Consider the following 15049-nt stretch of genomic DNA (forward strand, 5'->3'; position numbering starts at 1 on the left):
TGTATTAGATTTAAGAGTCCAACTTCCTTCTGATGTCATATTGACATCCCATGCCAGCTGGGATATTTTTTAAATTGACAAACACATCTCACTAACCCCCTGCAGCACCCTGAAGGGTACCTGTACCATCTGAGAAACACTGGTCTATACTGACTGAGGTGTGCACATGTGAAAAAAAAGTTTACACTGTCATTATAGAAGAATTGAATCTCTTTCATGCCACAAATGTTAGTCATGTTTTCCTCCAGCCAATCATTTTGCCTCTCTGCAGGACAGACAGAGTGAACGGCACAAAGACTCTCGTTTAAACCTCCGGCCGCCGAGCCAGTCTGCTACCTACGCCACGGTGTCCGCCTGGCATCACCAGCCTGAGAAGCTCATCCTGGACTCCTGCGGGTACGAGGCAACCGTAAGTCACTTTTTACTGCCTTAGATAACAAAATAACCCAATGTTTACCACAAAATAGATTGACAAGAATATTTAATTTACTTTACTGCAGCTAGTATCTCCATCCTGTGCTGTGTATTTGACATGTAGCCTGTGGTTGGATTTTTATTTTCTCCTAGTACCTAGGATCAATGATAATCAGGGATCTACGAGGGATTGAGTCCACACAAGATGCCTGTGCTAAAATTAGAGTAAGTATTACTGAAAAGGTTTAAAAGTACTGTTACTTCTCATTTAATTGGCTCTGACATTTTGAAGAAAAACACAAGTGTTTTATTGATTGAAAGTGATAAATAAAAAAATAAATAAACTCCAGCAATCAAACAATGAAAATGTCAGGCATGAAATGACAGGGTTACTGCAGAGAAATACAACAGACTAAAACCTTTTCTCAGCCTGAGCACATTCTCGTACATTCATTTTTTCTGTTGTTACATTTATAGTGCATGAAAAACTGTGTTTTGTTGTTCCATATATTTATTGTGTTCACTGCAGAAATCAAAGGACTCCAGAAAGGGTCCGGTCGTCATACTGTCCATTACTTATAGAGGGGTCAAGTTCATCGATGCAGCCACGAAGGTAATGGGAGAGTTATGTTTGTGTGTCTCTGTGTACATCGATCGGTCCAACCCAAACATTGCAGGCAACTCTCTCAGCCTTCATTAGTGGTTGATTTCCAGTAAGCACTCATTTCCTTCCTTTCTCCATTAGACTATAGTTGCGGAGCATGAGATCAGGAACATCTCATGTGCCGCCCAGGACCCAGATGACCTCTGCACTTTTGCTTACATTACCAAGGATCTGAAGAGTGGCCACCACTTCTGTCATGTCTTCAGCACTGTGGAAGTGGTGAGTAATACAAAGCTTTCTTGGTACAGTTTTTCTCGATTGCTTCGGCGCATTTTTCCATTCACAGTTTTCAAAACAGCTCAGACACAGCCCTTAACAGAAGACAAAATGACACAAACAGCAGATGTTGTTTGCAAAATGACAACACCTTCTCGAAACCTGTCACACACCCATCAAAACAACAACATTTTCAACAAAACCTACAATATGTGCTAGACTGAAACTGTGAGTTTTCTTGTTTAACAGTAAAAACTTAAACTACAGCTATCAATATCAATCTCTGCATCCCTCATTTCAACTTTTGTGTAGCACTCTTACAGTACTGACTCCTTTTTTTTTACCACAGACACCATGCTATACTTGTACTATACTGTCAAAGTATTTGAAATCTCTATAAAATTTGTAAAATATTTTAGTGCTGTTATTGTATCACTAAATACAACTGTAAAGGACATTGTAAACAGGGGCCCATCAACATTTTTTTACCTGTGTTTTGATGTGTACAAAATGGCAAAGATTCTCACAAAAAACAAATTTTTCCATGTTATAGTTATTTTTTCCCGCATTACATGTTAAACGGTAAGAAATTAAAATCACAGGGCTCAATATTCAGTGAGCTTCAGTCGATTGCAGGGTTCAACGTTGATGTTTGTTTCACTTTTTAAGGGGCAAGTGGGTGAAAAATCTACTTGCCCAAAGTTACTAGCACCCTAACGAATTTTTTCATTTGTTAGCGGTTATCAAATAAAAAGGGCTTAAGTTCGTTGTCATGCTATGACCTTTCTCGTAAACTAGACAAGCCTTTGACAAAGAACCCTGTTTTTATCCACCTCACTCTCAAACCTCGGCAAACTGCACATTTCATAGCTTAAGTTTTGTCTACACCACCTGACAATACCCAAGTAAACACCTGTTTTCTGGGTAATTGAAATTGTTGCGTGGGCTTCAGCTCATAAACTTTGTATTTACCGACTGCCATGTTTTCGTGAGTTCCCGACTGGTACTGTGCATGTGCACATCTCAGCAGAGATGAATAGGAGATGGCTCGCTCCTTACTGCCATCACCAGCTCTGGAAAAATTATGAGTTTGATTTTTTTTTTTTTTTAACATTTGCCCAGTCATGCTAGTGAGCATTACTGGGCTTCACCAGCCTTAGCCTTTACTGGCATTTGACTCTCCCTTGGCGATCCTTTTTGTTGAGCCCTGTATTGATCTCTGTTTTAAGTTGAATATTTAACGCTGAATTGTGCATTGATAGCAATTTTTAAAACGCAGCTGCTACATGTTTGTAATGTTGACAAGCTAATTCAGTCAGGTTTGGTGTTTCTCTTTGAGAAGTGTGTTCACTATTTTGACAAATGTGTTAAAACTCAAAGAAAATCGTGTGAAAGCAATGAAAAGGAGTTCATCCACTCACCAGATAATGCTAAGGAGGTGTGATCATTAGATTAAGGCGACCCATGAATTTCCTTAATGTGTGTAAGCAATTGAGAGAAAAAATAGTTTTGTGTTCAGTTGTGTGCTTGATAATATAAATATGACTGTAGCTCCAGATATAAGCTTATAGTGTAACTTTAACTTTTTGATACAATCCATCTTCCTATAATTCTTGACTTTTGTGAAATTCATCATTGGAAAAAAAAGGTGTCCCTCTTGGGATGTCTGGTATCCTGCAGTCAAAACTGCATGTAGCATCTTGTGGACATTATTTCCTTGATTGGCTCATCAAATGGCTTGATTAAACCTCCACTCCCGCTATGCATGGCATTTCTATATACAGTCACAGATTATGTTGTAATTTGTGTCTCAGCTTCTGCAAAGGTCGAGGACAATCTTTTCTCTTTGGCAGATGAATCACTGTGGAGTGTCGGTTAACTGCAGGAAAACTGAGCTGAGATGATAAAAGCTTTCACAAGACCAAAATACAATTTTAAAATACATGTTCGTATTTAACACAGCTGCACCATGTGGCAGAATGTCATGTAAAAACAGCTTTTGCTTTTCTCTAAAAATGTGATATTCAAACAAGAGCCAAAGGATAATTATACCATATAATTATCCAAACAATGGGAAGAGCAGCATGTGTGTGTGCTGTGCAATGTTTATTTTGTGATGCTCAACAAATGGTTGAAAACACACATTTACAAACCCAATAAAATAACTGTTTTAATGGTTTAGAGTTACAGAGTCAGAAGTCATGAAAATGTACTTACAGCAGATTTTGATAGTCCAAGCTATAGTTTTTACTAAAGGTTGTCAGGGAATTTAATGGTATGTCATGCACACACGCACACAAACAAACATTTACATTGCAAAAGAAAGTGTGAAAAAAAATGCATGTAAGAACTAAAGATCCACTAGAATTTATATTATATTATATTATATTATATTATATTATATTATATTACTTTTTTATGTTGTCCAAAACAGGTCTCTCTTGAGAATATTACCCTGTGTCTCAGTGAGATTATCTGTATAAATAAAGGTTCAGTTAGAAAGAATAATAAAAAATATACATGTAGCTGCTGATTGGGTAAAACCTCTGACACACACGCCAAGTGAGAGAAAACGTACCTTAAAGCCTGTTTCACACCACTTTACATAGTTTTAAGGAAACATGTTGTTCAACCCAAAAAAATTTTCAAAATCCACACCATTTTCAGATTGAGCATGTCCCAGGTCTGTAGCCCTGAAGGGAGGTAGCACAGAAACAGCAGGGGGCCGTCACAGTAGACCTTTTTTACTTTGACATGTCATAGTAGGAGAAGCACAGCTGGATTCAATGACATAAATGATAACTGCATTCTGCTTAGGGGAGCTCCTGGTATTGTTCATGCTGGCTGACTGCAAAAGCTTACTGGGACACCTAATGCAGCTGAGCCATCATTAATGTTATAGATTTCACCTGTGCTTTCCCTACTATGACAAGTCAAATTGCCTTTAGGGAAAAGGTCAATTACCAAGGCCTGACTTTATGTCAGTGTCTGTGGATTTTTAACACACTTTTTTTCCATTCACACAGACACAGACCTATGAGATCATCCTAACACTGGGACAGGCGTTCGAGGTGGCCTATCAGATGGCGATGCAGTCGAGGGCGAGGCACTATGTCCCACCTACATCTCTGACCTCAGAGGTCATAGAGACCAAAACCAGCCGTCCTGTATCTCAGTCGTGGAGCAGCATGCGGAGATCAGCAGTGAGTACCACCCCACAACTCCTCAGAGAAACATGTTGAGTGTGTGTTATCTCTGAGTGTGTGTGAGTGTTGAATTTGCTCTACTTTGTTAAGAGGACAGAGGGAGGAGAAGCAACGTGCCGTTGTACAATCATAATTCAGAAAAGGTACACAGACCTCGTGACCGACTTTTCCCCGCCACTGAATCCCCAATGGGCCACCTACAAAGGAAGATTTGCTGTGTGTGTGGTAGAAAGTGATGAGTCATTACTTTGCAACCAATTTCATCTCGCCCACCCCTCAACTCTGACTCACTCAGATCAGCGAAGATTTTTTTTTGTGCATATGCGAAACATGATGAATGAATTGTTTTATTTGTTGCTTACAGGCGGGTATATAATTTCCTCTGGGACTTCTCTGAGGACTCAGCCGCGCTGGTTGGGCCCATCCGCTGCTTCCTCGCTATTGATTAATTGTGTTGCATATATGTTGACGTATACCCTGAGCTACGCATTGATGCATTGACCTCTCAGGCTGCATATAATGAGCACTCAGTGATCACTGTCACCTGAGAGAGCTGCACAGCCGGGAGCACGCTCACTGTGAGACCACATGCTTATGCAGAGGCACAAATCACTTTGTTTTACTACCTGCCTGTAAGGATAATATATGGAGTAATCACAGAGCTGCATAATGAGTCTGGCTGGTTGTTTAAGTTTTAAATGAGACGGGGGGGACTCCTATCTGCTGCAATTTGTTTTAATGCTTTTTATTGCTGTGTGAAGGCTACCAAATCTAGCTGGTTTAAACAGACCGTGACAGCCGTACAGGTTTCTTATTTTTTAATTTTCCATAAGGGCAAATTGACAGCTCGCTTAGCCATCAACCTCCTCTAGTTACTGTTGCTGAGCACATAAGCAATTTACAGGGATAATGATGACAGCGTTACCTCTTTGAATTATTTGTAATATTTAAAACATTATCGGAGATAATGAGTTCTTAATTTCAGACAAAAGTGAACATATCTAGCTGTTGTAGCTGCTAACTCCTAAATGTTAAACCCACATGAACATATGGATGATATTATACTGGTGAATAATATTTGGCATTTATTTAACACATGTTCACCTTTATTGTCCCCAAACAGTCCAGTGTATTTAGTGTTAAGTCTTTTGGTTTTTGATAAATAATTCTGAATTACTCTTGAATTTGCCAAAAAAGAGCTTTTATTTGATATATATTTCATTTTAATCCAAAATGTTAATGCTGCCCCTTTGGCTCTCACCCCTATGGTACAAAAGGTTGCCTCCGGATCTTTAAGAAGTCTTATTCATTTAAAAATAAGGCCTTAAGTGGTATTAAATTGGCTTAAATTAATTTTTCAAAAGTCTTAAAAATGGTCAGACATAGGATTTCATTTATCTTTTTTTTCTGACATTGCATTGTAAAAACTCAAAATATTTGGTAACATCTATTTTTTTGTTCAATAATTTAATAAATTCCTTTTCTTGAACTCATCATGATGGGAGTCCAAGGAGTGGAATCTCATTCGCAGATTGAGAAACACAAAATTGCCCAGAAAACAGGCCAGTTGCTCTAAAAACAACTGTTTTTGTGATATAGATAATCTTAGATTTTTACTAGAAAAAAAGTATTTTTTTATGTTACAATAAACATTTGGACAAAATAAAATTGTCATTCTTCAATTTTGATCATTAGAAAATTGTCTTAAACATAATTCCAATTGGAATTTATAAAAAGTCTTAAATGGAACTCTGAACAAAGTAAGATTAAACCGTTGTTGATGTAACCCTATTTGGCTGCTTAGCTGACATACTTTTTCATATTTTCAAACAAAGCTCTCACTTTAATGTTGCAATAAAAAAGCTGTTATGATGAGGACGAACGTGATGCTCATAAAGCTCAGTTAACTTTGGCTGGAGTTGCTGGAGAATACTCCAGTACAGAAAATGACAGAGTTTAAGTTACTCTGTAGCATCCAGGGGGCTGTCCTTTTGTTCTCAGGGTCCTATGTTCCCGAGGGCCTAGTCTAGCCTTGTGCTGAGTTTTGAGCATGTGTCTCTTTATATAAACCAATGCTGTAAGAGACTGGTGAGAGCTGTCTTCACGGTTCAAATAGCAAAATAAAATGAAAGGAGATGGTCATTTCAAATGCAGTTTGAGTGGTAAAGATCTGTTCAGCCACTGTGGAGATACTGATGTCTGAAATCAAGAAAACTGTCTTACCCACTAATTTTAGGACTTAGGTTTCAAAGACTATTGGCCATATTTAAACGATCTTTAGTGCATGGTCTAAAGTACATGGTGCATGTGCATTAAGAGGGTTTCCATCTCCACTTATGCCAGTTAAACAAGGCATAATAGGGGTGCAAAGTAAGGCGCAAGGGACAAAGGGATTGTATTTAGTCCCTTAATTAGTCATAAGTCTGTTTTGGGCCTAACATAAATTGAATCAATCATGGTTATCTCCCATTTCCTTTAAAAGCCAGGCATGCCTGCACCTGGTGGATGCTGTAAAATGGAGAAGCGAGCCGTATTTGTAATTCAGTAAGAAGAGTAATAACACTGCAGCAAATATTGTGAGACATTTGAGCAGCATAACTAAAAACTGTGGTTATAAACTTTTAGCTTCTGAAATAATCAATGAAGTTTGGCTGCTCCTCGTGTATTGCTGCACACAGCGTCTCCCTTAATGAGGAGTCTTACAGCAGCTCTGCAGCTCTTCGCTGCTCTTTTCTGTGTTCACCTTTTAGATAACCTAATTAATATTTTCCTCATAAATGGTATTTTATTATTTCACCCACCCACAACCCGTCCCTACGTCCCTGTGTGTGTAACAAGCAGAGTGTACGTGCTTTGTGAACCAGTACCTTGAAATTGCAGGAAAAAACTATGCTGTTCTGACTTAAGACCAAGTTTTTGTTGGTCGGTGTTGGTTGCTTTCTGCTGCCTCAAAAAAAGGCAGTGTGCCAACAATACTATATTTTAAGACCTACATGCCAATGGGTGCCCATCTGGGCACTAGTGCATTTGCTACTTAGTGCGGACGCTGGCCTTGAAAATGACAACTGCATCAGTCTAAAACTAGCACTGTGTGCCGCTTTGCACTGTTTGTAAGAATGGGCCCTAAAACATCACATGGCTATAAACTTGGTGGAAAAATGGGTTTCAACATATTGACCATGGTTTAAATCATTGCTGTGCACATGAAATACTTTAAAAGGTCTCCTTAATGTGTCATAAAGAGGATACTTAACTGATCTGAGGAACCTTTCTTTTACAAGAACCCAAGAAGTAGAGGAATCTTTCTGTATAAAAGTACATGGGGCACAGACGCAGTTTGACACATCTGCCACAGCATGCCGGCAGCAGGATATGTCCATTATAATCAACTGAAGCTTCTACACTGAACAGCAGCTCTACCATATTTCTGTGTGGCTGGTCTGTTTATTTTTCTGTATGTACAGCTTTGTGGTCCTTCAACTGGTAAAAACTATATAGAACTGTCAAAAAAGGGTACACTAGTTTTAAAAATGATTAAAATGAACACCTCATTGTGCCAGAGGCAATATGATGCAGCAGAGTAACCCTGTGGGTGTCTCATTTCACATTAAAGTAAATCAACCAAATCAATGCATCCTGCAGCGAAAACAATCCAGTTAATTATTTGATACCTGTTAACATGGCCTAAGCTTCCACTCTGCATATCCCACTGCATTATCACTTGAAGGCAGATATCTCTCTCTCTCTCTCTCTCTTTCTCAAACTCGAATCAAACGGTAAAACCTACCAGCACTGATCAAATACAAATCAAGATTCTGTTAATGTATTGCCTACGTCTTGCCCAAAATGTCTTCTGAAACTGGTAAATCAGCACTGCACAGTAAAACTATGCAGTGCTGATCAAATATCAGTGGTGGAATGTACCTAAGCACATTTACTGATGTGCTGTACTTAAATACAAATTTGAGGTACTTGTACTTACTTTCTTTTTGTTCCACTTTATACTTTTACTCGACTACATGTCAGAGGGAAATATTGCACTTTTAACTTCACTTCATTTATCTACTAGTTACTCTATACATCTACTAGTTACCCTACAATTTTTTTTTGCATGAAACATGAGAGTCTCTGAAATATGATGGTTTGTTATATTTACAATTGACAAACAGTGTATACAAGTACAGCTGAAACTATCGGTTGATAAATCAGTCGACAGAAAATTAATTTAAAGAAAAAACATTTTGAAGAACATTTAAGTCATGTTCTAATATTTCTTTAAAATAATTTGAGGTTGTTTTTTGTTAATTTGATTAATTATTCTATTTATTTATTTTATTTTTTCTACAATGTGTACTTTTACTGTTAGTACTTTTCGCACATTTTCCTGATTATACTGTCTTACTTTTTACTTAAGTAACCATTTCAATGCAGGACTTTGACTTGTAGTAGTATTTTCACAGTGTGGTATAAGTACTTTTACTGAAGTAAAGGAGCTGCATACGTCTTCTTTTGTCAGATGAACCATGATGCTGTTTCTGCATTGCATATTTCTCGCTTAAAATGTTTGCAGAAACATGTTTCAGCTTACTGTCTCACTGTTATTGGAGGTTGTTTCCTGTTTATTGTTTCCTGTGTCAAAACCAAAAAACTTGCACCATGTCACCCACCAGCTGGAGTGTTTATGCCACAGCCCCTTTCCTCTGTTTCCTCTGGTCATGTAGCACCAACGTCAAAAGTATTGCGTCTTTTTACTGCAGACAGTAAAAGAAGACAGCCTTTGAAAAGACCATCTTTCCAGCAGTGTAATATTTCTTTAAATGCTCTGTCCCTCTTTTTTCTCTCGTTTTTTTTAACATGTCTTTGTTCTTGTCTTCTTGGTCCTCCTGCCTCCCAGGGTGCCCCTCTGCTCGAATGCCGCTGCTGTCACTGTCACACGTGTACTACCCACCGTCCTTCCTTCCTCCCGTTGCACTCTGTTAGCCCTGGAGTCCAGGTCCTTCTCTTTCCTTTCCTCTATTCAACCTGTAATCACCACACACATCTGCTTACACACCAGCCCCTCCCCTCTTTTCTTTGTGTTGTTGTTGTCGTCGTCGGGGTGCCGCGGTGCACTTGGTGCTCTCGTTTTGTGGTTCTTAATACTTCAACCATTAACGTTCTCCTCATCCCTTTACTTTCCCATCTCTCATCTTCATCTTACATTTTAGAGTTTAAGATGCAATTAGCTGTGTGGCTAAACACATTCAGGGAAGAGAGGCTTTCTTGATGTGATTTACCGTCTCTGTATAAGCTTCTGTGAGGACTGTTGGCTTAATTGTGTCAGCGAGGGTTTGTAAACAAGATGGTTGGTTGTCTCTGTTGGATGGTTTTAAGCCGTTTCTCCTTTTTTTGTATCTCTACTTTTTAAACACGTCAAACTGAGTATGTCTGCCGTATTCAGTGGATTTAAAAATTCCAAATTCCTATCTTGATATCATTTTAGCCATTTAAAATTTATAATCAGCTCCAAGTAAATCAGCATAAATCAGTGTGTTTTGACTGCTTTTATTGTGACAGTAGCACTCATGTTTGGTGTCGAGCACATGTTGCTTTTTTTGAACGATTAATCAGTGTGTTTTCTAACTCCCAGAGGGTCGTAGCTTTGGTTTTACTGCTCCCGTTACAGAGTGTGTTTCCTGTCAGACATCATCCATGTTGTGGATTGAGCCCTGAGTGTCTGTGATTATGACATGATCACTGGACTGTACCTCTAATCCACATGCACGTGTGTGAGCTGAGGACTTGTCAGTGTGGCGCAATGGCCCTCCACTGCCGCCCGTCTCACGCCCTCCTCTCGTCCCTCCTCCCTCCCTCCCCCCTTCGGCAGATCGACCCCCTGGAGATGGACGCAGACATGCAGTCCCTGGGCAGCACCACCTGGCTCTTGGACCAGCGGGACTCCCACAGGCGCCCCGTCAGCACCAAGTACGAGACCACCATATTCTGAGGCCGGATCCCCACAGCCGCCCCTCTGCACCCCCTCGTACTTCCCCCCTCCCCCCTGCATCCGGTTCTTTATTTAACTCTCTCACACACACACTTATATACATGCGAGCCCCGTGCCTTCTCACTGTGATGGTATAGCATCCCTCAGGGCTGCCTACTCCTGCACCCTCCTTTGCCCTGCCCAGCGACCCACACCAACCTCTTTACCCGCCATGACAAAACACTCCTGCGGCTCTCCCGTGCCTCCCCAACACCCCTGGCAGCCTCCCTCGCCTGTTGCTGCTGCAGCCAATGGCGGAGCCCTGGAACGGATGATCCTGGACTGATCTCATTTTACAGTGGCCCTGCTCTCTCAACCAAACTGCCTCTTCCTCCTCATCCTCCTCCTCCTGACAACTTGCATCTGCCTCCAAATCCCCGATAGCTCCCAGAGGTTGCATCTTTATTCTTCTTCTTTCAGGCCATTCTTTAAATTGATTGACTGCAGGCAAAACGAGCATGTTCATTTTTTATTTTGCTCTGTATCTAGACTTCCCCTGGGCTTAGTTTAATTTCCAGGAGGGTCAGGTGTATAATATTGATTAAATTACAAAGTTACGGGTAATACCAAAAGGGCCAGTGTCTTAAAAGGAATTCTTCACACATAAAATGGCCATTTGTGCATCACTTACTCAACCAGTGTTACGTTGTAAAGAACATTTTCCTCGCATGTCTCCTCTGTGAACAAAGAATCCAAAAAAAGAGAAAATTCTTGAATTGAAATAAAAATGGTCCATCTTTGGCAGCAGTAAAGCAACACCAAAACATCTGGATACAAACTCTCAAAAGACGTGCAGTATAATCCAAGTCTCATTTATCCTGGCATATGCTCAGTACTTTCCAAACACATGTATTTTGCTAAGATCTTACTATTTAAAAAAAACACTTCTGCTCACGAGTAGCGCACACAGGCAGGCGTTTGAACTTTGTTTGTGCAAGCCAAAGAGCAGAGTTCACATGCACTTGCTCAGGTGTGCTACTCATCTATGCTCGAGACTGTTTGTACCAAAGTGTTTTAAAAAGGGAAGTTTTAGTGTAAATTCATGTGTTTGGGAAGTACTGAGCATACGACTGAAAAAGTGAGACCTGCACAATTACACTGCACAAGTTGTGCAAGAGTCTTAATCACGTTTTGATATAGTTTTGCTGTTCAATGTGGCCCACGCATACTTTACATTCATAAACAAAAATCTCCTTTTTTGGATACTTGTTTACCAAGGAGAAACACATAAAAAAGCGTTTTGGTCACAAATTCAACGTAACAGGATGAGTAATTGATATGCAAAAGGTCATTTTGTGGGTGAAATATGCCTTTAAACTGTTAAGTCACACATTTTGGGAATAGCACTTTTTTGCTTTCTTGCAGAGAGTTATATCAAAATATTGATACCACTTTCACGTTTGTACACTAAATATACTAGCTACAGCCGGCATTCGGCTGATACGTAAACGAGCAAACAAAGAGCAAAAACATTGGAAACAGAGGGAAACCGTTAGCCTGGCTCTGTCCAAGAAGAAATCGAGTTACCAGGATAGCCCCTGTAAAACACTGAACAAATGAGATATAATATGTTAATTTGTGAGATTAAGAGGTGCTCGTACTTGGACATTTTTTTATTAACCTTCACTCAGAACCAGGCTAGCTGTTTCGATCTGTCGGCAGTGTTTGTGAAAACTCAAGTTAGCTGTCTGCTGGCAGTAGCTTCATGTTTTCTGTGTGAATTCTATCGATTTTGTTTCTTGACAAGAAAGCAAATCAGAATATTTGCCACTTTTTCCTTCCTTTAACGTGCCCTTTTGATATCGCACTGATTGAAGATTTAGATTCCAAGTCTGTGAAGAAACAAAAAAGCATGCTTCGTTTTTTCGTTTTTTCAACGTCACTTTTTTTGTTTTTAACTCACTGAATTATTGGATTGTTTTGCCTCCAGACAGTTATAATTTTTTTTCTTTCTCCATCTTTAGCCTGTCCTGTCTTACCAGGCATCTACCACTGTGAGGCACTATGAGGAGGCTGCTTTGCTAGCATGGGATGCAAGACGGACTATTTAATCAAAGAAAGACAAAAACAGCAACATGCAGCAAACAACCTGTTATTTTTTCTTTTCTACGCATTTGTACAATACTCATAACAACACGATGGATTGGTCACGAATCCATCACTGATGTCTGAACTCAAACGGACCAAGAACTGAACCCTCGTACACACACACACACACCTACAAACACACACAGGAGGACACTTTCCTACACTATACCGAGGACAACAGCCTTACGTCATTTCGGTTATCTATAATCAACTAAAGCTCCCACTTTCCCCCGACCTCCCTGAATACCAACACCACCACCCAACAAATGCACGCCTCCCCCCTGCTTCGGAAAGACAAAAAAAAAAAACTAAGAAAAAAAAAGACGACACTTCTGATTTTCTGGTGTGTTAAACTGACTGTGACTGGCTGGGATGTTCTTATGATGGTACAGTTTTGTCCAGATGAGAGTCTTTGCTCTGGCCTTTGTACTGCCCTGTCCGCAGTCTCTCAGCATCCATGGTAGCGCAGAGAGACTGCAAATCACAGCATCTTCTTGTCAATTTAAAAAAAACAACAACACTGTGTTAAACGTGGCACTATCCCTTTTAATACCTTTTCATTTCTTACGGTGCAAATAGGACAGTAGAGCATTTTGTGATACTTTTTGATAGACGGGCTGATTGAAATATTTTGGGAAAGAGTGATTTACGATGGGATCGTGAAGGATCCCAATATTGATACAACCAGAGGCAAAAAACACAAAGAGAATACTACCAAAAAAAAAAACCAACAAAAAAAGGACTGAGTGTGCTGGCATTGGATCCACATTTTACAATTTTGGTAAACATCCTCGACACAATTTCATTTGTATATTAATGAGCCTGGAGCACAATTTGGCGCACATTTCCCAACATAGCATCTTATTATCATGATTACATGGGTAGGTATCCACGCTGTTTCACACCAATTTAGAATTAGGTACAGTACATGCAAAGTGTGTCACTTGAAAATAAACGGCGGTGAAAAGATTTAATTCCACAACATTAAAAGAGCCAAATCTAAGTGTTGCTCTGGTGTTAATGCGAATGGATTTGCTATGCTGAGAACATGACACAGTTTTTTTTTTGTGCTTTTTTGTTAAAGAAGAATTTTCCTCCTGCACTGTGACTCAAAAATGCTCATCGTAGAGTCGACACATATCTGTGGGTCCCCCTCCCGCCTTGTGTGCACTACCTACTGTGCGTGCTGTATGCCTTGTTTCTGTCTGTCCTCATGGGAGTTTGGACTGCTGCTGTTACATCACTGTCCACTGTCCTTGTTTCTGTGTGCTGCGGGAGACGTGAGGTATTGAGCTCCAGGAGACGGTGTGTCTGGAGACTGACTGTTAAGATGTAACCGGTTTGTGTGCGGTACCGTGGCTGTTGTCATTGCCACTCTGTTCTGACTGTTAACTGTTAGCTTCCACTGACGATGCATGTTGGCAGTGTTTATTTTGTGTTTTTGATGCACTTGGCCTGAGCAGTCTCTGTATGTACTGTAGCAGTGTCTCGTCTCCTCTCACTCATCTGCTTTTTATGTTCCCCCCCCTCTTTGTTACACGCTTATACAGCGATTTCACCCTCATCCCTCCATCGTCGTCATCCCTCCCAACATCTTGTCACGTATGTATCTTCCATTTTGTGTGTCACCAAGACAACCTGCTCTACTATGGATGCATAATATAAAAAAGCATTACACTTTAATGAGCAGCAGCTATTTAAAGCAAGTTTTGGTGGCATGATCTTTTGGCTGTGCATGTACCAGTCTTTTTTAACATTGGTGTTTTCCTTGTGTAGCTCACCCCAGCGTTCAAGTTTCCGGATACCAAGCTGTGAGTTGAAGGGGAGCAGCGGATGTGTGTGTTGAGTTAGTGGGCAGAGCAGTGGAAAAGAGGTAGAGAGCGAGAGAGAGAGGGAGAAAATGAGAGGTAAGCCTTATGCAACCTGCAGGGCCAACCGGCACTACTCTAACATTTAGATCTCACTCTGTATATCCCCCGCTCCTCCACTGCCCCTGATATGAACCCCAACACACGGACGAGAGGTAACTTGTTGTCACTGGATAAACAGGACCTGTGTATCACTCCTGTATTGAAAGAGGTCAGTCAGAAAGGGTCAAGTCTATTTACTGGCCTCTGTGTGACCCTCTGATCTTGTCATGTAGGTACTGTAATGTTTAGAGCACTGTAGACCATTAATGATAGAGATCATTAACGAGCATTTCTATTGATTCAGGTCTAATGGAGATAGAAACTGTGGGAGGTTTTGAGGGTGAACAGAAATGTAACAAAATGTAGAGAAATATTAAAAAAAAAACTGTACCAGCATACAATGCTTTGCCCATGTTTGTGGACAGAGTATGGTTTGTCAATGAAAATGTGATACTGTTTCAAATTTCAAAGCAATATTATATTAATGAAAAATTAAATAATACAATGACAAAAGAATCCCTCTCAA

The 15049-nt window shown here is 40.1% G+C and overlaps 1 protein-coding gene across 8 annotated transcripts in view; it reads left to right on the forward strand.

Moving 5' to 3' along the window:
- The window catches only part of anks1ab (ankyrin repeat and sterile alpha motif domain containing 1Ab), a 58766-nt gene extending 43717 nt beyond the window's left edge, over nt 1-15049 (forward strand). For 5 of the 8 annotated variants that reach the window (XM_088069027.1, XM_088069030.1, XM_088069023.1 and 2 more), the window contains 8 exons: nt 272-409; nt 568-639; nt 944-1027; nt 1160-1297; nt 4321-4497; nt 9395-9493; nt 10367-10464; nt 12490-15049. In XM_088069027.1, the coding sequence (XP_087925153.1) occupies nt 272-409; nt 568-639; nt 944-1027; nt 1160-1297; nt 4321-4497; nt 9395-9493; nt 10367-10464; nt 12490-12523 (840 nt within the window). In that variant the 3' untranslated portion in view covers nt 12524-15049. Of the gene's footprint in view, nt 1-271; nt 410-567; nt 640-943; nt 1028-1159; nt 1298-4320; nt 4498-9394; nt 9494-10366 lie in introns of all 8 variants that reach the window. The other 3 variants (XR_015774800.1, XM_088069032.1, XM_042508896.2) reach the window with 3 other exon arrangements.

Source organism: Plectropomus leopardus, chromosome 2, assembly GCF_026936395.1.
Source record: "Plectropomus leopardus strain MGB_pleo_1.0 chromosome 2, ASM2693639v1, whole genome shotgun sequence".
NCBI classification, from domain to species: Eukaryota; Metazoa; Chordata; class Actinopteri; order Perciformes; family Serranidae; genus Plectropomus; species Plectropomus leopardus.